General features: G+C 31.2%; 1 protein-coding gene across 31 annotated transcripts; it reads right to left on the reverse strand.

Annotated features, from left to right (window-relative positions):
* Nucleotides 1–1640: 1640 nt before the first annotated feature.
* On the reverse strand, nucleotides 1641–27869 carry LOC148621884 (clathrin interactor 1-like). Of its 31 annotated transcripts, none has more exons than XM_088576687.1 (18): nucleotides 27699–27859; nucleotides 25373–25574; nucleotides 24177–24315; nucleotides 23679–23816; nucleotides 22982–23144; nucleotides 22006–22050; nucleotides 21569–21616; nucleotides 18483–18672; nucleotides 17839–17944; nucleotides 17128–17185; nucleotides 16458–16830; nucleotides 14780–14836; nucleotides 14317–14391; nucleotides 13011–13028; nucleotides 10254–10298; nucleotides 8335–8461; nucleotides 6727–6855; nucleotides 1641–5305 (listed from the first exon to the last, which is right to left on the reverse strand). In XM_088576687.1, exons 1-18 carry the CDS (start codon nucleotides 27728–27730, stop codon nucleotides 5163–5165), a joined length of 2088 nt encoding a protein of 695 aa, XP_088432813.1. In that variant the 5' UTR covers nucleotides 27731–27859; the 3' UTR covers nucleotides 1641–5162. The 31 variants fall into 31 exon arrangements, with proteins under 31 accessions (XP_088432813.1, XP_088432811.1, XP_088432812.1 ...); XM_088576685.1 differs by having other exon boundaries at nucleotides 8335–8464; XM_088576686.1 differs by having other exon boundaries at nucleotides 10254–10301.
* Nucleotides 27870–27882: the final 13 nt, after the last annotated feature.

A 27882-nucleotide genomic window follows, 5' to 3' on the forward strand; every position in this document is an offset into this window, starting at 1 on the left:
GTTCAGAAATCAGTAGTATTGATTGACTTTCAGTTTATACATATGAGGAAAAACAGTCCTAAATAATATGAAAATGTCACAAGTATAATTCAAGTTTTATTTTACATTCTGTCATCCATCTGTCGTTCAAACTTTGCAAAATAACTAAAATATACTGCTACCAATTTTTGTGAAACTTCGGTGAATTGTTCCTTTCTATTGGTGTGCCTCCCTTTTCATTTTTATAATTTTTCACTTTTTTCGCTTTAAAGTTATGGGACTTTATTCGTAAAAAAGTGGGGTGATTTTACGATTTAGGACTAGAACTGAAAACCTTACTACAATGTCAATAAAACTTGAATTGTTTATACAAGTAAGCTCCTTTTCAATTTTTGTAAATTTCTGATTTTACTACAAGTATTTGGATTTATGAATCTTCGTTCATAAACGGGGGAGGATTGCAGTATTCAGATTATAACTCAGTAGTGATTGTACCAATTTTCCTGACTTACGAAAATAGTTTGTTCCTATTGATGTTAGCTCCTTCTTCAATTTGTTATGAATTTTGTTTTCTGTTTCCAAGTTTTTGGACTTCATCCATAAACTAGAGGCTCAAAAGAGCCTGAATTGCTCACCTGACTCTATAAGCAACATTCAGTTTTTTTGAAGCAACCATATTTTTCTTTGATAAAAATTCCTAATGCTCATTCCTAAGGAACAATCACTTCAATTATTATTAAATTCTGTCCAGTAGATTCTGAAGAGAAATTTTTTCTAAAGTAACATAATTGAAAATAGGGAAAAAACCGTGGAAATAGCCAACATGGCTTAACAGATTAACAAAAAGAAACTGACCACAGATAGATCTCATCATGCTGAACATTTTTATCCACGACAGAATTTAGAAGGTACAATGTATACGCGAAAAATGTTTGTCTGAGGCCCATGCATATCCTATTTTAATAATGGCAGTCATGTTTTTTGATGGATCGAAAATCCCCACATTAGTTCTTTGCAGAACACCCTTCATACCAAGTTTGGTTCTAATTGGTCTGGTAGTGTCAGAGAAGATTTGTTGAAAGAAATAACATTAAAATAGCAAAAAGAAAAAAGAAAAAGGGCAACCATTAAAAAGGCTTACAAGATTAACACAAAAATTTTAAACGAGATAGATATCACCATGCTGAACCACTTTCACCCCCATGTCAGAATTCGGCTAAATCCACGGTTTTTGAGATATATGCGAAAAATATCTGAGTTACCTCTAGCTATGCTCTATTTTTAATCATGGCGGCCAAGCTTTTTGATGGACCAAAAATCCTCTCATCAGTTCCATGCACTATATCCTTTTTGGTTCCCATTGGTCAAGTAGTGTCAGAGGAGAAGACTTGAAAAAATGTTAACGACGACGATGACAATGGACAACAAGTGATGGCAATAGCTCACCACCTGGCCTTTGCCAAGATAAGCTAATAAGGAATTACATTTGGACTAATTTTTGTGTAGTTTTCAGAAAAAGTAGGGAAGTTCCTGTGATGAACCAGCAACATAATATATACTGATTCTGAAGAATCAAAAACCAAAAAAATCAGCAATAATCCAGGACATATATTTATACATAGAACTGGTCTCAGTTTTATCACATAAGACTAGAAAAAGACTGACAATAATATGCTGACTTTAATTTGATCTTAAACATACACACCATCCATCTATACATAATTGCACTTTTAACCTTTCATTTCCATGTACACATGTATACAATATTTATCTAGTATGTACAATGATAAAATCACAGGGACTGTTTATAATAGTTATAAACTGTATAATATACATGATTCACTTGAAATTCCCAACATAACCTTCAACAAATATTGTTGGTACAAAACCATCAAACAACTATTGACAAACTTCACCATAGGACAAAATAAAAAAATCCTAGCTTCTCATCCCCACCAAACCTGATTTTTCACCATCCCCAAAGTATTTCATTTTGATTTTTTGCCCAATTTAGGTCAATTTCTTTCCAAATTCCATTTTTCACTAAATTGATAAAAAACAATGTTTGTACACCCACCCCAAAATTTGAACAAAACTGGATGAAATTCTACGATTTTTTTATTATGGCCTAAATTAATATACACACATGTAGCTTGATATATCAAAAGTCTTCCTACATTGTGAAATAGGATACATTTAGGTAAAAAATCAATGGATAAAAAAAAATATATTCAATCTTTTTTGTGTTCTACTTTAGAAGTGTAGTATCAAAGTTGCAAATCCAGACAGAGTGTACCATATCAATAATATAACATAAGCCATTCTTATTAACCTTTTGTCTTATTATTCACATAAACAAAAATCTGGTCTAAGTTTTAGATCCCAAGGAACACAAGTATCATTTTTATATTCACAGTAAATATACACCTAATAAATAACAAAATTATAATTGAACTCATTTTTGAGATGTCATATTTAAATCTCCATGGAATGTTATTTCATGTTATAACTTTGTAAAAATGATATTCAACTGTAAAAACCAATATCTCACATTAACACTATGTAAACTGGAAACTTCAATACCTATAAATAAAACATGACATTGTATTTTCTCCAGCAGTAAATAATTACTTTATTATTAAAATCTGCAGACTTATTTGGTTATCTGCTTATCTGCATCAGTTGTCTTTTATTAATTACAATGTCCTACAAATGAAGATTTTAAAAGACACATTGGTCTTTTTGAGGAAAAAAACATAAGTTCTTGATTTCTGAAATCATTAAATGAAGCAAATATGGAATAGCCTAAATATGCAAAAGCAAATAAAAAGGAAAAGAAATAAGAACTATCTGAAAAGCATAACAAATCACGTCCTGCATCATTAAAATGGACTAAGTCCTATATATGTAGAATGTAAGACCAGAACTATGAATGGCTAAAAAATATTCTGACAGAAGTAAAGTAATTTGTCACACGGAGGTAGACAATTGCGCAAGTGTGGAGGCACATTTTCATCAAAAATACAACATTGAGTACCTTTCATTATAAGAATAGCCTAAAATCATAGTAGTTCACAACCAAGTTACTTAGCCATACTGTGCAGGCCTTCGAAAGCAGTTTTAAATTAAAACAATCACAAAAACTAGTTCAACTATAAACCAGCCCTTCAACTGTGAAGGGCAAGTTTATATTTTGCGAAAGAAAATTAAAAAAAAAATAAATATCAATGTTGATCTTTCCCTTTATCTACAGTAAATTGAATTATGGGTAAAAATAATGCCTTTCAAATAAGCACAAACTAATATGTATGTCTAACATATACAAAATAAATATATATAGTAGCACTTATATACTTGTTACCCCCAATATAGTACATGTATCACAGACATGTAGCTTAAGTAGTAAATAATATCTCATCATACATGTACATGACCTCATAATAATTTAAAAATACATGTAGCAACAAGTCCATCTGCAAGTCTTTTTCTTAAGCCTGTTTTAAAACAATAGTATGGATCAAGAATTTTTTAATGTATTGTATAAAGTGGAATAATGTCATGACCCAGCAATGAGTATTAAAATTATTTTAAAATCAGGTCTAAGCTTCACATCTGTTTTACCTTAAATCAATAATTTAACAAGTTTTGACAGTTGAACATTTCAAAGACCTTCAGATATAATTTACACAGAACTATACTAAAATACTTTTTTTTTTTTAAAATGTTCGAAGGTTTTTAGCAAATGGTCGTTGGCAGCCCCTATTAGAATTTCCTGCAGGGAAATCACCATTTTCGACTAACATCGCAAATAATACAGAATCTCTAGATCTGAGACAAATGTAGATTAGGTTACACAGTGAAATGGTAGAATTACATAATAGTTCTACTGTTTATTTTGCCATACACAAAGTCATTAATCTAATTTAATTCTGAATCTGTCAAGATTAGATTTGTTTAAATTGCAAATGAGAACTGATGTCATAACGGTTATGAGTTTTAAACAATATACCACAGAGTTATGACAAATGACTTGATGAAAACACTGATTGTTTGACAGTGATAAAATATGTTTAAATTACTGTCAAAATGTCATTCTGATTTTCTGCCAGCAATCAAAAGTAAAATATCAATTGTTGGCGCTTTGAAATTTCTGGGGAATTTAATGATCATGACGCATAGCACTAAACAATCTGAAGTGTTGGAACAAAATGTTCAGTAATACAATAAAGTTACCAACATTGAAAAGCTATGCTAATATTGATATTTTTTCACAGATCATAACATTTCAAGTCTTAAGTTCTAAACAGCATTAATAACCTACAAACCACATTAAAAAGCAATAAAATATGTCGATGTCATATTAATGTATCAAGTAAAAAATTAACTTTGAAATTAACCAAGAATAAGTCAAGAACATAATGTACCTGCATAATGGAGGCTTATGAATAAATAAAATATGGGGTTTCAGTAGATACAACAAAAACAATAATCAACTGAAACCTCAAGTTAACAAAACATACATAAAATAAATGTGACTGTATGGACATGCTGCATCATACATATACATCTTAAATTGACATCATAAATCAGTCAATGCTCTACTACTCCAACATACCTGACGGGTATAATTTTGCTACACGTGACAATTGGATAGTTTGTAAGGCGACTTGATGTTGAATTAATTTTGTTGACAACTGCATTAGCATTTCAAATAAATTGAATGCTCATAGCAACTCAGTGGGCTTCTACAGATATTTTCAACATGTATACTTAAGGAGGCAGACCTGGCTAAAGAATATTAGTCTTAAAATCAGTGATATGTTTGTTACAACCACAACATGTCAAGTTTTCATTGGAAACAGAATGGAATCTATCTAACTTACTTGGCTGCTTGCATAAGATTTATGTAAAATGGTTTGCACAAACATATCAATTATTCGTAAGAGTTATGTCCCTTACCCTAGGTCTTCCTCCTTAAACTCATGAATACAAACACAAATGTTTGAATTTGCAAATACAAAGAATAAATTCAAAATAGACCAGTCTAATTACAGAACTTACCATTCATTAACAGTGAGTGAAAAAAAGTTTCAATATGAAATCATCATTAAAATATGGTCACCTGAGCAATTGTTTTACGATTAGAATTGACATTAAATGTAGAACAACAACAGAAATAATGTTCATTTTCCAAAATTTCCAAATGAACTAAAAGCTTGGTCAGTCCTCTTCTGGAAGGCAGCATTTGCAGTGACATTTGCCATCATATTCATACTTCCAACTGTTGTACTTGACATACCCCCCATCATACCAGGCATTCCCATTCCTGAAATAGATATCAAATTATGAACAAATGGAGCAACATACTATCTATATCTAGATATAAACAAACTGAATTTTCTATAAAATATAAAAGAACTTGAATGGCACAACAGTATCACAGCTTCCTTTGCTTAAAGTATACCTTTATGAACTACAACATTATTTGTTTTCCATCAAAGTTAATGTAAAGATGTGTCGTTACTGTGAAAGTTACTTAGTACTTAAATTTGTGGATGCCAATTTTTGTGGATTGAGGAAGAAACAAATTTGTGGATGCCAATTTTCGTGGATTGAGGAAGAAACAAATATGTGGATTCTTCAATTCATGGTTTCGGAGTTTTCATCAATGAGAATATCCTTTTCGTTGAGACCAAATTTGGTGATTTGGCCTATCCACGAAAACCACAAAAATTGGTAACCCAAGAACACTAGTATTTTCACAGTATTATATGGATACAGTGAATTATCAAATGCTCCCTGTGTAATAAATTTCAATAATTCACATGTGTTATATCTGTCTTGTGTCATTAACCTTATTTGAGGTCACTGATGATTTGGAAGGTCATTCTGCCCGTCATAAAATTTGTATTTTGACTATATTTTGGTAATTCAATATATCCAATTACTTATCCTATTAGTATTTGGTCCATAACCAAAGTAAATAATCCAAAAACCAATACACATATAACAATTTACAAATTCTTCATGTAACATTTGTTTTAATTATAAGATCCTACTCCTATTTCAAGAATACATAAATACAAAATAAGTCTAAAAGCTTACAAAAAAATCAAATAAACTTTAACTTGCAAAATTGAAGGTTTGTTTTTACAACATCTATGGTGGAGAAATCATAGGAAATAAAAGACATGCAACCAGCTCCCAGAAAAAAAAACAAAATTCTATTAGTAAACCAAAATGTCTCACAAGAGAAATGCCAAAAAATTCAACCACCATCAACTTTGACCTTTAAATTATTGTACATGTGAAGTGGCTAGAACATAATAAAAAGAAGTTTGTTTAAAGTGTTAGTTCTTACATAAAAACTTGTCTGCTAAAAATCAATTAAAAATAGAGACATCATCAGATATTGTAGGTTTTTAAGGCATTGTCCTTTGAGACAACTGATGACTATTGTAACCAGAACCAGTTATAGCACTTCATAACTTCTAAATTATCAAAAATTACCACAAAAAAAGTTGTGTGATAGGGTTACTAATCAATAAAATCATTCAATGTAGTTCTTTTCAAAGCTTTTCCAAATTAATTGAAAGCAGCAAGTCAGTCTTGCAGATTTCATTATCAGTACCAAAAATACAATAGCTTTATTAATGGCTACTCTTATCAATACCAAACTACTTTTAGGAAATCTGTATCATAAAAAATCCAAATACAGTAGCCACAACAAGAACTCTGACTACATACCTGTGCCCATATTTCCTCCCATCATTGGTCTTGGTTGGTTCATCATTCCTGGTTGTTGGTTTATAGACATACCAGCCATACCCTGGTTCACTCCCATCATGCCTTGGTTACCCACCATTCCCATTCCTGCAACAAAACAAACAATATTATTGTTTATTTCCCATACAATATCTGTAGTTACCATTTTCATGTACCAATTATCACATGTAGGTGTTATTTCTGTCTTATTTCGTACTTGACTCTGCCACTTCATATTAAACATTAGATATTTAACATAGGACTAAAATATACCATCTTGAAATATTTCCAAGCAAGGGCAACTTACTCTCCTAACTGGGAATTACAATTTAAGTAATGTCTCCCCCATCCAAAGTTCAAAGGAGTATACAGTGGAACCCCCATAAACCGGCCCCTCTGAAAACTGGATTCCTCTGAAAACCGTACATTTATTTTTGGTCCAGAATTAACGCCTATATATTAAAGTAAAAAAGTCCTCTGAATACCGGCCCCTCTAAATTCCGAATTCCGGCCATACATTCTGGTATGAAACATATGTTTTCATACAATATTGACCTCTTAAAACCGGCCGACAAAATCTGTTTACCTGAGAAATCGGTGAACCGTGTTACCTGTCACTCCGTGTATTGATTATTGATTGACATATTTTACATGTAAACCATTGCCGCCAGACTATTTACCCTGTTACCTTGTTACGTAAACATGTCATACAGGTGCAAATCATAATTAAATGTAATTATCAAACATCAAAACATAATAATTAAAACAAATCGGCTTGTAAAGATAATGATTAAAAGGCAATTTAGCTTGCACACACAATGATCGGTGTGGTTTACCACATGTATATTTTTAATTTGTCTTTAAACCCATGAAGTTAAACGCTGACACAGATATACAGGTATTTCAAGGTCAGTGACCCCCGATATCGATGTATTTATGGTATTCTATAAATAAACTTGTAAAATAACAACAACATGGATATAAATATTTATTCAATGAAACATACATGTATTACAAAAAAAACATTTGAAAAGATACAATGCACTGCACAAACCGTCAACATGCTTTAAAAATGAAATGAGGGTATTTTGCAGACATAGATTAATCATAGTTGTATACTTCCGGAACCAGTTTCCGGAGCATGGTACCTCTGGAAACCGGACCCTCTGAAAACCGGCCGATTTCGTCAGTCCCAGTGATGGCCGGTTTACAGAGGTTGCACTGTAACACCCACAAAATTCAGTGGATCATAAATTCCTAGTAATATGCACAACTACATACAAAGTAACATGAATTTGGTGCAGTAGTTTCTGAGGAGTTACACTCACTAAATTGTGAATGACAGACAGACAGAGAGGGCAGATACAATATGCCTGCCATCCACTTTACTTACATAAAGGAGAGGTATTACATATGTTAGGGAGGCAACTCTAAAACATGAATGGCCCAAAATCATTCTGTTGTGACATATTTCTAAAAGGATGTTTGTAGTAAAGAAGTGATTGTTTGAACTTTTAACACATCCACACATTGTGTGTTATAGTAAGTTCTGCACATTACAAATGCTAGAAACATGAGCACCTTACTAACCTGGATTTGATTGTTGTTGTAGCTGGTTCATTGATGGTTGCTGTTGTTTGTTTTGGTATTTATTTGCAGGATTGAGGGAATCTACGTTGATGTTAACTTTACCTGCATCTGACCATGTGTTCATATTCTTCTAGGGAAAAAAAGAATGTAGTAGTTGTTAAATCATAATGTGTGAGAACATTTCAGAACTATTAAAACTGTAAAGCTGCCATTTCTGCAAGGAAAATGAGAAGCAAATGAAAAATACACACCAACTTCAATGACTTTACAGAAAATCAAAAATTGAAGAATTGTAGTAAAAAGTTTATAAAAAAAAGAGTTGTAGAAAACCAATTAACTAACAATTAGTAAATGAAGTCTTAACAATTCAGACAGATATTAGATCTATATTTTTTAAGACAGCATGTAAAGCATGATTACATTCTTCATGCATAGTATTAATTTCTCCTTAAGAGGAATAACAAAGAATGAGAAATAAAATGCCTAAAATAAAGGGTCCATAACAATTGAAAAGAAAATTTTGTCATTAGTAGTATTCTCTATTAACAACAGAACATGCAGTTTTATCTTTCCTCCGTCATTTAACACATGCTTTAAATTCAATGTTAAAAGTTAATATGGTGTTTAATGACCACGATTAGCTTTTGATCATCAAAGCACCAGAAACTTGTTGTGGCTGATTTTTTAGAAGAAATTTAAGGCATGATGTCTACTTGTACATTGAATTCACTGAAGATAAAGACCTTTTAAGAATACTGACAGACCATGTTTACTGCACAATAAGTATTATTCCATTCAAATGGTATATATAATATTGGTACATGTACATCTAACTTCAGAACTCATCAACTGTAAATCATGACATAAACATACAGGCACGTGTAGGTAACAATGTGACATGGAAAGAGTAATTGATAAACAAATCTTCATCAAAATGTTGTGTGTAAACTAAGCTAGCATTTGTACATTGATAAATCAAGGGGCAGTATATCATGTATATATCCATGCATTTTAATGCAAAAATTCATGTAACAACAAATGCTGCAGTTTTTCTTATTTCAGTTCAGATACCTATATTTCAGAACATTCCTTTACCATTGTCTAATTGTTTTGGTTACTTTATTCTCCAGCTTTACAGCATGCAGAAGTGTTTCATTTCAGTAGAACTCCAGATAAGAATCATGCAAAATGTAATTCATGGTAGGAAAGCCCATATATTCTTATTTTTGATATTTTGTTTAAATGATATAGTAAACAGAAATCAACATGTGGCTCTTCATATAATCCTTGTTCTTAGGTATAGAATGTACTGTAGAATTCCAAAAAAAGGAGGTAACTCTTTAATTAACACTAGAATACAATAGAAACTATTGGATTTTCAACATGAATAATTTCTTAAGAGCAAACAGACAGGAATGAATATATAATACATTTCATCATAGAGACCTATAAAGCAACTTAATTACAGAAATAAGCATGTACAGCCTTTTTTAGGGTGAATCACATATTACAGAATCTTCATGATTCTTACCAAGACTGCTACTTAACTGTTTGTAAATAAAAACTGCAGCATTTGATAGGGTACCCAAGCTCTGGTTTTAATGACTCAGTCAGATGACATAAAATAAACATGAAAGTTAAAATGTATGCAAAACTCCAAATTGATCAGAAAATAGAAACCAAAATAAATAAAGATTGCATGAAACGGTACAATAAATTATGTATAAATATTGAAAAGTATTACTGGTTTCTGTCTTGTATTTCTTTTATTTCAACAGTGTGAATACAGTAGTTATAATCAACCAGAATTCAATATAATTTTTAAAATATTTTGTTTCATATTCATTTTAATTTGATTTGCATCTGAGAAAGTCATGAATTTTTCTCCGTCACCATGCTCAGAGAGAAGAAAAACAAACCTTGACCTCAGTGCTAGATACAGTTTCTTCCTTAGAAACTGTCGTCTGCTAAAATATGGAGAATTTACAAAAAAGGGTGAAAGTTAAACAAAATAAACTCAACAATAATTAGAAAAATCAAAACAAGTAATATGCTAAACTCAAGAATATCAAAATAAAGCATTATATTACACCACAACCACAAGGTTACAGGATCAAACTTGACCTTGATAAACTGACGATTTTATTACCTAACTCTATACACTGGAGATTCAAGATCAATAATAATGCTACCCTTTCATTGTGTAGAATATTTAAATAAACAGTTTTTTTTTTTTTAAATCCTGTAAAATTGTTCAAATGAGAAAAGTAGTCTATAATTCTGGCATTTTGACTGTATCAGTTTATCAATGTTATCTATAAACAGTTAAATCTGCAAATTATTTGATTATATGCAATCTGATCGAAAGATAGAATTACTATTATGATTACATATTTTCTTCGTAATTTGGAAAATTGCGTGGGAGCATAAAAATATCTATTGATTGCCTACTTTCCTTAAAAAAATGTGTAATTATGATTTGAATAAGACTGCAAGAAAAAATCATTAAAAATTCAATCTGTATCTTAAAATCTGCTGTCAAAATAAGTTAATGTCCATTTAAAACTTATTCAAAGAAAAAATTAATCAAGTCATTCATCAATAAAATGAGATTTCAGCATCATGCGGCATGCAGATAATTAACTTGTACCTTCATTTGTCTATCTTACAAAATCTGTTATTACAGAATGTCACAAAATCAATCTTTACACCAGACATAATCTTTCATGGCAATTTATTGTGTTTTCGTAATCAATTCATCAAATAATTATCCAAAACATCCTAATATCAGAGACAGATAGAGTTATTAGGGCCAGATCATTGATGTTATGAATTAGAGAGGCTAGCCTGTTACATATCCACAATTTAAACAATGTAATTCTATTTAGTACATTGTTAACTTATCTTTTCACACATTAAAACAAAATGATAAAACTACCAATTAGTCAGTGAGTTATACCACTTTACTACCTCAGAACTGTAATAAGTCTAAATGCACAAACAAATAAGCAGTACATAATAAGAAAAAAAACACAAAGCTGGAAAAAAATAATTGAAAGTAAGTACAGAAAATGAGTGGAAGTAAAGCAAAATTTTAACTTAAAATAAGCTGCATTCACAACATTTTATACTGCTGTAAATTCCAAAATTATTGTAAAAAAATATTCAAAGAATTTAAACTTCACATAATGAAATTTTAAAAAATACTGATGCAAGACTTAAAAAAATTAGAAATAAATTTTTGACTAAAATGACAAAAAACCAACAATTGTATATGAATACAATAATTTCTGAATTTATAGTACATGTATTTCAATGTGGTGTAAGGGGATTTTGGAGATTTCTGGATAAAACATTGCTTGTTCGGGGTTCAATCTGGAATGTCCACTAGTTCTTAAGTCGTGTTCCAGCTGAAAATCATGCAAAATGTGATTCATGAGTAATACACCTACATATTTTTATTTTTGATATTTCGTTTGAATTACCATAGTAAACATTAACATTCAGTTTTTCATATAACCCTTGTTCTTAGGAGATAAAAATTATATAGAATGTTCTGTAGATTTCAAAATTATGGGAGATAACTCTGTAAATGACACTCAAATACAATAGAATCTATTGGATTTTCAATGTTGATTATCTCCTCAGAGTAGGCAGATTTGAATGAATAATCACACATTTCATAGCATAGACCCATAAAACAACTGAATTACAAAAATAAAAATATGTAGCCTTTTTTGGGGTGTATCACATTTTTCAGATTTTGCATTATTCATACAAAGACAGCTTCTTAACAATAATAACATATACAAGCTGAGCAAGATGACCTATGTTGTCATTGGTTACAATAAAATGTCGTACATCTGGAATTACTTTTAAAAAGATAAGAAAAAAATTCAGTTTTGTGGTGTTTGATACAAATAAAATAAAATATTGGAGTACTTTTTTTTTGTTTGTAACTTACTACTGACTATGGGATTTACATTGGGCTTAAATCATGCTTAATTCTCAAAAAATTATGATATAATTCCAGTAACATCCTTTTTTTTTAAAATCATAATTCATAATGAGTGATTTATAACAAACGATTTATCAATCCTATTGTTCTAATTTTTTAAGAGGAGAAAATACACCAGTTTAATAATAATAGTAAGATTTAAGAGGAGAGCATCTGAAGTATCTCTGATGTACACCTATATGCTACAAGTACCAGTCCATATACAATTCAGACATTGGCTATGGAAAAGTGATTCATGGAGTGGAAAAACCCATGGATCAGATAATGCTTTTTTTTTTGCTCAACACATGATATATTTTTATGTGGCAATACATGTAGTCCTTTCTGTATTTAGATCTGTACTTTTGAGAAAATCATACTTTTATCTCCCACCAAAATCAACCAAATCAAACAAAATCAAGAATGATAACTCTTGCAAAGAGCTAATTTCATGTACCATCTATATAAATTTTTACCCCAAAAGCACAACCCCCAAATGAAAAACTAAGACTGATTCTGTGGTCTGTAACTGATTCTGAATAGGAAATAAAAGTAAAGTTGGTGGGTTTTTGAAATGCATGAATCACCTCCTGTCTGATTTTCATAAAGACTGCTACTTAATACGCTATAGAATAAAATGCTTCAGTAATCAACACTTCTAAAACAAAACCATTCTTACGAAGGGTTGTGTGTACATCTACAACACAAATAGTACATTTATAACATGATCAAAGATGAATAACTACAGTATATCTGTTATATTTTGCTGATAAACAGTAAAGCATTAAAGACAAGACAAAGGTTATGTTTTATCCCATGCCATACAACTTTCATCATTTTCTATACATTAAGAAAAGGCTTTTGTCATATGAGAAAAAAGCAATTTTATAAGCTTTTAACACTTATTTTTTTTTCAGCTTTTCTCCACAGACAGCAATATAAACAGACAACAAAATATTAAATTGCTGACCCTATGGTAAAAATTAAACTTTCATAGTTAACAATTTGTAAAGTTATATGGCACAAGGATCAGACTCCTCGTTTGAATATCCCATATATCATTGGAAATCATGGACATGTCAAAGGTTCAACATGTTTCACATACTTCCTTCTTCTACATAGGTTATACAGGCATGGCACAAGACAGGGATATGTATGCAATGCCATCTGTGACTAGATGGCTGACAGACCTACCTTCACTGGGTCTGATGTCTTAGCCTATATTACAGATACCATATGTCTTATTAGAACTTTTCACATTTACTTAAAAATGTGGACTTGTTATGTACAATGAAAAAATAAAATATATTACAAATACTTGACCATCAATGTTAAGATGATGACACATTATTGCATTTTTTTAAAGGTTTTTTCTGCCCTGAATTAAGGGTTGTTGTTATTCTAAAATGGAGCATTAGAGCAAGGTTCTGCAAGGCTATATATTACCATTTTTAATATAGAAATTCCCATCTTAAAGAGAAAAAAAGCAAAAAATGAAAAAAGTACTTTTTCTAACCACAAGTTACTAGCCAGTGAACTAGACGAAAGTTAGTTTTTCTTGTTTAAAGATAACACATCTGGGCTATACATAAGTCAAAAGTGTGTCAATTTTATAATAGAAGGTGCACATCTTAAATACACGTATATTTATTAACACAGAGGTCAGTTTGAATAATAATAACTATTGAGTTACAGCTCACATAAAGTATGTATCCCATGACGAATGGACAGACAGAGAGACTATACCTACAGTTAAAATGAATACAGGTACAAAGTAAAAAGTTGTGGTATATGAAGATAATAACCTGGAAATCTCCTACCATTAGACTTACACTTCCTGTTTAATGTGTTCAAAACAAAGATAAAAAACAAAAAAATTTTTTTTTAATCTTTCTCTTTCTTTCTCCCTGTTCTAACAAACCTGCAGCTAAACAACATCTAGTACATGATGACAACACAAAAAACAACTTCTAAACAACCCTTACCATGTTTGCTTGTCCAGGCTGTAAAGGGGAATAACCCATGTTCTGTCCCATCATTCCTGGCTGTGGAAACATTCCCTGGAAATCAAATCAAACATAGATTGATATTGAACATACCTATACATATAAAATATTCTCATGAACTTCAAATCTACAAATACATGTATATAAAACACATGCTCTATCAAACCTCACAGACAATCAAAATTAAATTATTGCATCATGATCCAAAGATTTGCTTTAACGGACAAAATTACTTATTCTAGTGCTGATGCTATGCAGAACTATGTATTTATCTGACACAAATATAAATTTCTAGTATTAGCACGAAAAACTTAAGAAAGATCTGAAGTTTGAAAAAGATCTTCATAAAGGAAATACTATAATTGTTAAGTTGAAAAGAATGATGTGATCTCTGTAAAATATTTTATTTGTAGGGATCAAGCACTGGGTATAACATACATACCTGTTGATTCATCCCCATGTTCATTCCCATCATACCAGGGTTAAGACCCATACCCATCTACAAAGAAAAGAAACTAAATTACTGATATTCATACACATATACACAGGGGAGAGAGTAAATTTATTTTACTAGCCCCTATAGATATCTACAAAGGATATGTTGGGCCCTAATTCACACACGGTACAAGTCATAACCCCTAAAATCAATCCAAGCCTTCCTTTTGTGGTATAGCACCTAGTGGTACAATTTCAAAGAGACCTTTACTTACATTCAAGCTATTGTCCAGATATCAAGACAATGCTTGTTGACCCCTAATTCCTATATTGTTCAAGTGACAACCCCCACAATCAATCTCAGCCCTTTTTGTAGTATGGCACCCAGTGGTATAATTTTAAACAAAGTGCTGATAGGACTCACTGGCAGATTTTGATTCTTTTGAAAATTGTAGCATTGACAAAATTTCAAAGACTATATGATGTTAAATAAAATTGTGAAAATGCATTGCATTTAAAATACTATTGAGAAATGTACTTTTTTAATATGTATAAACTGAAAATCAATCTATACTGCACATCATTTTCACACACATTTACAAATTTTTGTTCCATTTCACCTTTTTTCCCTAATTTTAAATCTATCCATAAGTTAATGTGCATTTACATTCAAAAGCTTTATTAACGGAGTATTTATCCTACAAAAAAATTAGACTTAAATAAAATGAATATCAGCTGAAGAAAATAATTTCCGTAACACAAGATTTTCAATAACTGGACACTTTCAGCAATTTGAATTTTCCCACCAATTTTACTTGGATAAAAGCAATGCGCTTCACTTCCTGTTTATAAATGGTATAATATTAATGATAGGATCAATAATTTGACTTATAACTGTGTTAAAATAAAAATATTAAACACATTTTATACTTCAAGACACACAACTGCAAGAAATAAATTCCCTAAATGTAAATTTATTACTAAATATCTTTCAAGTCCAAAAAGGAGTCCCCTCAAGTCTTGAGTTGAAATGAAGAATCTATCTTAATTTTATTTGCATAAATAATAGAATACTATTCAGGAGATAAATTGCAAGAAACATATTTACTTATTATAAAAGAGGTATTAAATGATATAAAAGGAATTACATTTGGACTACATTTAAGTGTAGTGTTCAGAAATAGTAGGGAAGTTCCAGTGATAGAATGGTGACGTAAGGTATTTTGATCCTGAAAGATCAAAACCCAAAAAGATCCATTCACATATAGTCAAGTTATTGTTTAGATATCATGATAATGCTTGTTTTTATCCCATTTTTGCCCCCAAATTCCTTAATACTCAAATGACAACCCCCCAAATTAATCCAAGCTTAGCTTTAGTGGCATGGCACCTTTTGGTATGATTTCAAAGAGATTCATTCACATAAATTTATGTATTTGCCACTTATTCCAACTCGGTTCGTCATTCCCCCCAAATTCAATCCCACCTTTCCTTTAACAGGCACTTTATAGTATAAGTTCTATACATTTATACTCAAGTTATTGCCTGGAAACTGAAGCCAAACTGTCTACTGATGCCTGATGACAAAGACAGCATGATATGATTAGATGACCCCCAATTTTTTTGCCATCATATAAAAAAATATGAAAATAACCATTAAAACCCAAATCATTATATAGAATTACCATATTCTGATTATTCATAGGCTGGTTCATCATATTCATTGGTTGTCCAGACATGGGTTGTCCCATGCCTTGATTAGACATTGGTTGTCCCATGCCTGGAGAAGACATTGGCTGTCCCATGCCTGAATTGGACATTGGTTGGGACATGTTCATTGGTTGTGAAGACATTGACATCATTGCTTGTGAATTCATTCCCATTGGTTGTGACATATTGTTCATGGGTGGTATGGGAGTATTGGACGGCTGCATGGATGGAGAAGATGTGTTACCGCTTGATAGTACATCAAATAGATCAGAGTTGTTTGTTGGCTGAGATGTATTTTGACTAGGTGTTGTGGCACTGAACTGTTGGAAATCAGCAAAGCCTTCACCACTGCCATGAAAAAATAGAATAATAAAGGTTATATATTAAATAAACACAAGAACTCCTACAGTATTGCTGCTTAATTTTCTTTGTTAAAATGGACAATAAATGTTAACTTGAATGTCCTCTCAGAAAGTATGTCAATTTTTTTTACAAATTACATGCAATAAGCCTAAAGGAAGTCATTGATTCTATTTTCTGTACAGGTTTAAATGATTCAATAAAAGCAGCAAAATAACATGTATGTACACCTAGGTGTTGGAGAATGACCAACCTTAGAATCAATTTCTATTTTAACACACCTACCTTGTGGGTGATGAAGCACTTTGGAATTGAGAAAAATCAGCAAAACCATTTGATGAAACTGTAGAAAAAATGAAAGATAATAAAATGCTAGTATTGCAGTAATTATGCTACTGAAAATAGAAAAACTGTGAGCAATACTCGTCCACTTTATAACCCCCATTCCCTAATAATGATAACATGCTCCTTTTCACCTCCATATTGATTTGGATCAAAACCTGAAAAAGGAGGTACACAATGGGAACATGTCAAAAAGATTCTGTGCAAGTTTCATTCAATTGCATTCAGTGGTACAGGAGGAGTAACAGATAAGAGATAGGTCCCCCATGATCCTATATCCACAAATGAATAAGTCCATGTAAGCTATGTGAAACTCCCTAAATGGTTCAAATCAAAATCAAAAATCAGAGGCACACAATAGGAACATGTAGTAAGATACTGTGAAAGTTTCATTCAATTCCATTCAGTGGTGTAGGAGGATTAACAGGTAAGAGATGGGTCCCCCTGTGTAACAGAAGGATGGACAGACACCCCCAACACTATATACCACCCACTTTGCAAGTGGGGGCATAATAAGAGGCGCACAAAAGGGATATGAATTAAAGATTGTATGAAAGTTTCATCCACCATTGTAGTGGTTAAATATTTTGTCCATGTGATCACTCCTTTTCAGTTAGTCAAAAGGTAACACTATATGTTTATTGTAACACAAACCTTCTGCTGTATTATTTGTAGCTGTACCTCTAGGATTAAAATCATTAGAACTTTTAAAGTCATCAAACCCAGATATCAAGTCAGGAGCATTACTACTGGACTGAGACTGAAAAAAAATTACTTAAGGTTATGGCCTTTTTAAACTAGTTAAACCACACAGTAGATTTCATGTGCCTGTCCACAGTCAGGAGATGTTGGTCATTAATGTGTCTTTGTGTTGTTATATTACTTTTTAGTTTGATTTCGAAGAATTGTCATTGTTCTGTTGCTGTGGATTTTGTAACTTTTGCTGTTGGTGCCTTTCACAGCTAACTTAAAGGCATGTTTACACTTGTTGAAGATTTTTTTTATTACTACTGAAAGTATTTACTGTTTTGGATCTATGTTATCACTGGGGCATTTATTACGCTTCACCATATCAGTTCTTTTTTCTACTACTGCATCAATACTTGTATCTAATAATAAATGAATTATTTCCAAATATTATTTTTGCCTATGACACACTTAAAATGAAAACAAATTAAACATTTCCTCAACTGGCTTAGTTTGGTTTAAAATTTTCCATAACCTTATTTCAAATATTTAGTAAATATATAAACATCTTTAATGACTCATTTTCTATTTAATATAGAAAATAATCATACCACAGTATCAGGAGTTTTAGACTTTCCATAGGTGGCAGCTGCACCAAGATCTAATTTTTTGCCTGATTTTGATCGTTGTATGATTTTCTCTGTATGTGTAGTATGGGTTCTCTCTACTGATGTGTATTCCTCTTCATCTTTAAAATCTAATCTGTCTGATTTATCATCATATCTATTATCTGTGTCATCACTGTAAAATAAAACCACATCTCACTTATTATCTAATCTGAAATGAATTTAATCATTACAAATAAGTACACCCTCAAAATACAATGAATTTTATTTCCTTTTAGTATCAGTATCTTGAATTACAGCAGAATTCTTAAATTACACAGGTGCTTAAATAATCTTTCAAATGGTCAGCACAAATCTTTTCATACCACCTTCTATTACATAGAGAAAAAACATTCATTAGTTAAAAATTGAATAACATATTTTTATTTTTATTTCAGAAAACTACTTCTTGAAAAACAACAAAAACAGCAAAATATTGTATCTTATATGCATTACTGAATAACTTTGTACATTTGCTTTGTAAGATATTAATTTTTAAAGACCCATCTCTCTTTCAGCAAATGATTTAAAATAAAATGAACTCTTAAAACACTATTTTATCTATAGCAACAATTAATTGCTTTGAATTGAATCAATTAAACTAAAGTGTATGTTCTACCCCAATAATAATTTGGTGATTACTGTTTAAAAATCCTTTCTTTTCAATCACAAGAAGATTTAACAAGAATTCAAGAATGAAATTAATAGTAATTAGCAGGACAGAATCTTATGCTTGCAAAATGTTACAAGATGATGAAAAGTGATGAATATTCCATGAAAAATATTTAACTTGACAATAGCATGAAAAAATGGGACAAAGCCATATTTTATGTACAAAAATACATGTTTACATTACAATACTGAAAGCACGTATATCAAATGTAACAACATAAAAAGTGCAGCTAAAAAATAACAGGAGTAATCAATAAACTGGCCAACCAACCTATAAAATATGTTTATATAACATTGTCATGTATCTGATGTTTAATAATACATGTCTTGCATTCGTGCATAAACCCAAAGTAATCTAGCAGTATTTACAAACCCTAGGTGCGTCTCATACAAGTATCATGATTTTGAGACACCTTTAACAATAAATTTCTGCAGCAAATATGACTAAGGGCTCAATTGTCACCTTAAACAACAGATTTCATTTAAGCAACCAAAACTGATTGAATGATAAAAGGTAATTTGCCACTTGGATATCAAAAGAAAATGATACACATGTATGTGATTCAAAATTCACAATGTAACATGTATCTTTATTATCACTAAAATATTTACTATACTTATCAAAATAAACCTCTTGTTGGATAAGTATCAAATTCTCTGTCTTTGCTGTTTTAAATTTTTTTTGCTTACATAAAAATAGGATTTAAAAATATTATTTTGGTTTATTTGCTTATCGTTGGAATTATACAAAATATTCATACATCGGATAATCCATATCTGACAAACACCATCCTTTGACCAATATCTGATCTTGACTATGTATCGGGCTGATATGGGAATCATTGGATGACACCTGAGCAAATATGGATCAGCCCATGAATTAAAGTACATAGTTATATATGTGTAATTATTCCATGAGTATATTTTTAACTACATCTACCTATACTACAGAGTACAATAATAACTGCTAAAATTGCCATGTTCATAAAGAACAAAATCCTCATAACGGTAATAAACATACATTTCAGATATAATATTAGATGCACTGAGAGCCTGATTTCAGTGTGACACCCAGCAGAACTTTCCAAGATATATGGAGTTACTGCAGGCATAATGTCTGAATAGTTCCAAATGAGAAAAATAAACTGAATGTAGATTAAGCTACTTTCAAGTATCTGCACATATGGAACAACTCAATCCACAAACAAGTAGTTCCAAGTCTACTAGAACTTTTATCATCATCAATAAGGCTACTTTCACTTTAAACTTTGTCCACATACAGGTTAAACCTGCATTAAATCAACACAGACAGTACTGGTAAAGTACCATACAAACCTTTTACTAACATTAGTAACACATATCCTTTCTCTATCCTTGCACCGAATAGCTAGGTTAATGGAAATGATTTGAAAAAAGAATTTCAGTGATCAATGGCAATAATAAAAATCATAAAGTCCAGCATACATGTGATATTTTGTCTAAGTATGATATGACCATGTTGAAAAAAAAATTACAAATTAATATTTTGCATTAAAAAAGTAATACAATGCACACTTGATTTAAGCAGAAAAAAACTGGGACCACAAGTTGGCAAAATGGAAGCTGCTATAAAAAAAAAACTTTCCCGTAATATGAAAAGAATGTGTGGTAACACCAATCTGGTGCTAACTAAATATGCTTCAATATTACATTTATTCTGTTACTTATGTAGGTGACTTTTTATTTGGGAATAAAGAGCTGTTCCATCATTGCATAATACACCTGTGCTATTTTTGTTTGTCTTTAACGATAGAAGCAATAGGAATACACAATCTCCTAAATTTCATGAAAATTGTGGGAAGTGACTCAGGCTTTTCGTCAGAAATCACTCTATTCATTAGTTAATAAAGCCGCTAAGTTGGTATTTCACATCATAATTTTTTTTCATATCAAAAGAAAGCTTATATCAATAGAAATTAATAATTCAAATAAGTTTCATGGTAATTGTTATGTCAAATTTAAGTAATTGTCTGAAAATAGAAAATAAATGACTTACCAAAGTTTTAAGGAAATGGCTGGAAGCATTTTGAGGTATTGTCCCAATTGTTAAAGATGGATGGAAAGACGAAAGTATATTATACGAGTAAACAATAAAAGTTTTTTTAACCACAAAAACTGATACTAAAATAGGGCATAACCTATTCCCTAAATAAAATGAAAATAAGGACTCAGTCAAATATCAATAAATTATGAGACTGAAATAAAAATAATACAACACTGTGGACTTGGAAGCTATAATAAAAGCGAAAGTCCATTCATAGGGGCTTTAAAGCAAAATATGGTATGAATAAAAACTGACAACATGCACAGAAAATATTTACGGCTTATGGTCTTCCCCTGCTGGTTGGTAAACAATATTTGAACACCAACTGAAAAAATGTACCAGAAATATCAAATCCATGCTACAGCACAAATTAATAGAAAAAGGTGGTAAAAAATCTTAATCATGCTATAACTGGGTATCTTGATATATACATGTAATAAAATATAAATTTCTTGGTTTTCCTTAAAAAAATTTCCAAAGAACCATTAAAAACTAATGTTCTACATAGAATTGTGACATCATTGACAAAACACATACAGACTTCATGATTGACTAATATGAACAAAACAGAAAAGAACAAACTTACTTCTCCTACAAACATGAACAAGTACAATCATGACTAACTGTTCTCTAAAGCATATGCAGAATTTTGCCAATCAAAAACATGCCAGACATTTTTTGTCATTTGAAGTAAGTTAGTATCTAATTTCTCACCTAAAATCAGGAAGGCTGTTTTTACGAGCTTGGGACCTGTTTGAGCTAAAATATAGGACTTATGGTAAAGCAATGACAAATGACAAAAAGGGTTAGTAGAAAGTAGTTAGTCAATCTTCTATTGTTACCCAGTTGTTTCTATAGTTTATTCATGTACAAAGGCGTACAGCAAATATAATTTAGATTTATTGCTTTCGGAAGACATTCGTTAAAAAGAAAAACTTAGCAGAAATAGCAGTGATTCCAAAGTTCTTGTGTTTACCGAACATTTCACCAATAATCATGAAATATGCAATATCACATTTGCCAAGTTATTACCAGACCAAACAGAAGACTGGATATTGTCTTTGGTCTGATAGACCTTTGGAATCACTGAAACAGAGAGACTAATCATATAAAGACAATCAGGAAATTATAGAACCATTAATTATGAGTTCACTTTAATTACAATTAGAACTCAGATTACTCAAAAGATGGCATTCATTAATGATTAGATAAATGGTGCTGAGGCAGTCTACGTAAGCAATAAAATCTATGAACATGAGATATTTGTTTCAACAAATAGGATGAAGTACATTTGTATACGATGAAATCCAGATGAAATAGTACAACTTCTATTCTTAATGACATGACATATATTGAAAATCAGAAGTGTACTTCTCAAAAATAGATATTCAAATTTATCAACACAATAAATGTTACATGCATTTCCAAACTAAGACATGAAGTAAATTTAAACATAATGGTATCCTACCCAGCATATTCAAACATACATACACATTTTTAATCATAATGTGATGAAATACAAAGGTACCACTCTTCTATCCTTACTTTTCTTTGATAATTAACTGTGAAACTTTAATTTATGAATAAAAAACTACCTGTATTGACTACAAAAAGGAAAGAGAATAGATGAGAAAACACACATTGTAATTTAATGTGTATCTCTACATTACGCTTAAGACATTGATAATACCTGTAGTCAACGATATCTTCAGGACCATGTCGACCTTGAACTTTATTCCATAGACCTTTGACCTTATCAACAGCTTCATCAGCTATACTTTTACGACCTGTGTCAAATTCATCAAAATCATCTAAGCCACCCCTTCTCCTTGGCTCCTCGTCATATCTATCACCTACAAAAAATGGTACAAGAAAATTAAGTATTAAAGATGTGACTGCAATATTTCTTAATGTTATTGATTTTCTGTTGTCTATTAAATTGCTACCTAATTTTATGAACATTTACAATAAAATTATGCTGTTAGGCACACAGATGTAAATGAAACTTTAACAAAAGAAATATCAGTATAACATTACTTTATGATAGCAAAGTAACATCTTTAAAAGTGCTTTATCAACTACAGCTCAGTACATCATTGATTCTGAAACTGATACTATTTATATTAGGAGACAATCATTACACATTTGTACAATAAAAATAAAATGCTTTGCTTTTTTGCGGGTATTTAAGAAAGAGTTAATCAAAATATACCATATCTCCTAGAATATCAAATGCATTCTGATGTTTTTTAAATAACATTTTATGACAATTGACTATAATAAAAAATTGGCAATAGAAAAACTTCAAACAATGCTCACTCACTTGATACCACAAAAATATAAAACTTTCGATAGAAGGTATTCTAGAACCCTATTTTTATGCTTACTGTAACCTGAACCATGGCTTCCATCAGCACCAGACATTCCTATAAATTTATCTTTGTTTTTCTTGGCTTTTCTTCTCTCTTCTCTCAATCTTTCATCATCCTGGATAAAATCTATCAGATCTTTAACTTTCTGTCTCACTGAAATACAAAGACATTTGGAAAGCTACAAATGTCTGAGGTGAAAATATCTTCAGTACACAATTTTCTCATTTAACCTAATTCATGCTCCTGAAGTTTAAAATACATACATGTACATGTGTTTATTCTGTTGATTTTTATCAAATATTTTTATCAAATATTTTTATCATAAACATCATATACCTGTACAAGTTTTATGGTTTACAGAAATGTTATGGTATCACCTCGCATAATAACACCCTTGGTACAATGTTTTCTCTCTGATCTTTTTTTACTCTTCTTCCTACAGCCTTTAATGTTATTTGAAATGAATATTTCATTTTACCATCCTCCATTTTTACTTTGGTCTTCAGGACTTACCATTGATGCCTTGGTCTTTCCCTTGTTCATCTGTGTATGTGAAGTTTTCTAGACCTCTCAGATCATATAAATGTTCTCTAGCACTTGTAACTACTCTTTCAGATCCATTTCTTATAAGATATGACAACAACAATAAAGACTGAAACAAGATTTATTTAAAATTACCTAAAAGACATCCATGAAAAATCTGCAATGCATTGTCATAACAGAAATTATGCCATCATCAGGGTTTTTGCTAGAATTTTGAGGGCTTTAGTCACTTTTGCGTAGAGCACGAACGACATATTATGGGCAGCAGAATTTTGTAAATAGTCAATAGTATCATAAACTAAAGACATAAACACTCTTAATATATTCATTTTAAGTTTACATAAACAGGCATTACAATAAATACAATAAATGTTACAAGAAAAAAACTTACTTTTCTATAAGAAAACATGTGTTACTTAATAAAATAAAATAGTTACTACATGTATTAGAAAAATAGTAAAATAGAAATTTTTTTTTACATCATGACAAAGCTTTGATGCATGCAGTCTAAAAATAGCTACTATTTGACAAAAGCTACTGTTATGGTAAGACCTGACACTCAAAAAATAAAAGAAAAGCCTCCTGCCCTTTGCCAAACACCAATCTCAAAAACCCTCTTCAACCTAAAACTCCTCAAATCAGAAGGAAGGAGACAGATCTTTAGAAGAGAATTGATTGATGAAACCTTGAGCCTGTTCCTAAGATAGGTCTTGATCATATAGTACCTACTAAATCCCCTCTCAGTCACCAGAAGATAACACAGAAACTAGACAGATAGAAAGGAGGTTGGCCACATTGGCATAGCCAACTGTAGAATGTTGCATTCTGTAAGCGGTTGCTGTGTGATATCTTACTGCTGGGTAGTAATTTTTTAGTGACCTTTGACCCCAGATCATGAGTAGAATTGAAGACATTCATAATCATTTGATTTTGTTGCAAGAAGAAAAGAGAATCATAAAATAAATATTTATTGTTGATTAATACTTCCTAACTGTCCACTATTGCGTTAAAATTAATTGAAATCCATGAGATGACCAGTCACACAATATTATTGGTAATAAATTGCATTAGCAATGGTATAAAGTTTACTACCTCTAAATACTTTCAATGCACTAGTACCTGTGATAAATGCATTTCAACATATTTTGTGTTAACAATTCACCTACTTTGTATGTCCTCCTCCAATTTTTCTTATTATCTTGAAACATTCTCTTCCATAACATTCCCATTACTTCTGGAAAATGTTCATATGTAAATGTAAATCTTGCTATTTCCTGCATAAGCTGACCATGTGGACCCCAAGCATCATCATTTGTTGCTTCTCGTACTTTGGTCTCAACTTCAGAATAGTTCATCACCACATTGGTGCTGTAAAAAATATGACTATTGATTATGAAACACTTTCAAAACAATTTCCTAAGAGCATCTCAGCAAGTGATCCTAATAAAGCAAAGAACGCTTATTGAAGTAATCCTTACGGGCATCTGGTCCATGCTCCTAATATAAGCGGCGTCTGAGTGTCATTTACTTGTTTCTAAGTGCATGTATTTAAGTTACCATAAAGCAGGAAATTTTCGTGAGGTTCAAATTATATGCTTAATTCGCATGGTTTGGAAAATCACAAAAATCAAACTTTGCCAAATTTTAGTCAAGATAGTTTTTTTTCATATAATTTCCATTTCATTAAATCTGAACTGAATGGACGAAAAATAAAGCCTTCAAACATTTAATACTCCATTCATAGAATAAATTGCAAAACCCTCTACATTTGGGGATCAATGTGGACACACAATTCATATTGGACACAATTATTATGGTGTATAGACTAAGCACTTCTGACATACACTATTGCTGCCATTTCTAGAACACCCAACTCCAAGCCACAATCAGTACTATTTTTTTTTTTTTGTTGACAACACAATGACAGAATATGACTGCAAAATTACTTTTAACATAAATTCCTGACAATATGGACATCCAAATATGGTAATCTAACACTCCATTAAGTTTAATAACAGTCCTGCAAGTCACTGAGGTGGAGTTGTAGGCAGACAGACAGGGTGAACCTAATATACCCCAAACTTCCTTTTAGGGAGTATAATAAAAAGAATCTCTTCATTGCAAGGTGTACAAATTTCAGATTTCCTAAAAAGACTATTGTACTCATATAAAGTCCATCTTAAATCTGATTGCCATCAATAAAAAGTCACTTGTTATATTTTTCTTATGTCACTGACAGTGTTAGAAACTGAATTTTTTGTCAACAAAGAACCATCATAATTTTCTATAGATGACACTGTCCATTTAAAAGCAACTTGAGCCAATTTCATCATAGACCTGCTTGATTTTACATCGACTCAGTCCCTAGGTCTACTGCTAATTTCTTTCACTGCACTGAACACTGATTACCAGATCTGCAAACGTAGCTCCTCAAAAAAGTTGTAGTAAAGTACTTGTAGTGTAATTAAGTGTGGTTCTAATTATCTCTTATAAAATAAGGTTGGTAAGTAGAAGATTTTACAACCTTCAGTTGCCTTGTTGTCACAGCTAGAAGCAAGTGCCCAGCCATTGTCGTTTACTGTTGTAAATACTGAGTATGATCCAGAAAAGTTATGAAAAAAATTTGGATTAGCCGAAGACACAGCGGTTTGAGTCGGTCATTTTTATATTTTTTATCAATTCATTTTGGAAAAAATGTCTAGGGTCAGCAGTTAAAACTAAGGTCGGTCAGGTAACTGGAACCATGATATTTTTTTATTAGGCCTTATCATCACCTACGTTCTATCCTAAAGAAGAACTTAAATATGTTAATTAACCTGTTGGAAGTAAACCAATATATGGATTGTATTGTTACATTTGGAACACTGGATATCAATTGTTCCAGCATTTGATTTTCAACTGACTTTACAACATATATTTTATTACACCATTTTATCATAATTTAATTTTTGAAATGGGAGTTTGATCTCCAAAGCAGTAGGACTGGAGATGAGTTAGTAAACCTCTGAAAAAGGGAGATCTGACCCTCACTACATGTGGTTCTCATGTATAACTTCAAGTATACATATTTGTACTTTTAAAACACATTAAATATAACGAGAATAGGTATTGTGTAGATCACTAGATGTCGAAGAGACAACAACTCCAATTGAACTGGTCTTCAATGAATGAAGAGGAAACCCTCATACCAAAGGGCAGACTGCTGCTAGCCCCAAACATCATCATACAAAACCTACAAATGTACTTCCAGTTACAAAACAAATTGAAATCAAGGATTTTTATCCTTAATGAAATCTATGATCTCCATTTTAGTAAGCAGTTAAAAAGAGAAAAAAGAAGCTTTATTAAAAAATCTTACACGTCAACACATCTCCTTCTGGAACTTAACTTCAATATACAGGAAATTTTTTGTACAACAACTGAGACGTGTTTTCGGCTGTCAAATTGTCAAGAAATTCACCGGTTAATTTAACGAATTTCTTTTGAACTTACACTTTATCTGTAATTTCTCTTATCTTCCACATGTCGATTGAAAAAGTTTCTTTACAGGGCCGTTATGGAATGTTTTATAATTCTATATAAAGCTTCTGTAAACAAGAAAATCTTGATACACAACATGGGCCAGTGGACCCGTAAACATAAAATGGCGACGTCACGTGACTTAGGTGTACAAATG

The sequence above is a fragment of the Perna viridis genome, chromosome 3, assembly GCF_037379345.1.
Source record: "Perna viridis isolate PV_CMFRI_1.1 ecotype Kerala chromosome 3, ASM3737934v1, whole genome shotgun sequence".
NCBI lineage: Eukaryota > Metazoa > Mollusca > Bivalvia > Mytilida > Mytilidae > Perna > Perna viridis.

Coding starts and splice junctions, on each gene's coding strand:
- LOC148621884 (XM_088576678.1), bottom strand. CDS start 27,730: ATGTGGAAGATAAGAGAAATTACAGATAAAGT. Junction 21,617..22,005: donor AACAGCCTTCCTGATTTTAG/GTGAGAAATTAG, acceptor ACATTTTTTCAG/TTGGTGTTCAAATATTGTTT. Junction 18,673..21,568: donor GCAGGGGAAGACCATAAGCC/GTAAATATTTTC, acceptor TTTATTTTACAG/TGATGACACAGATAATAGAT.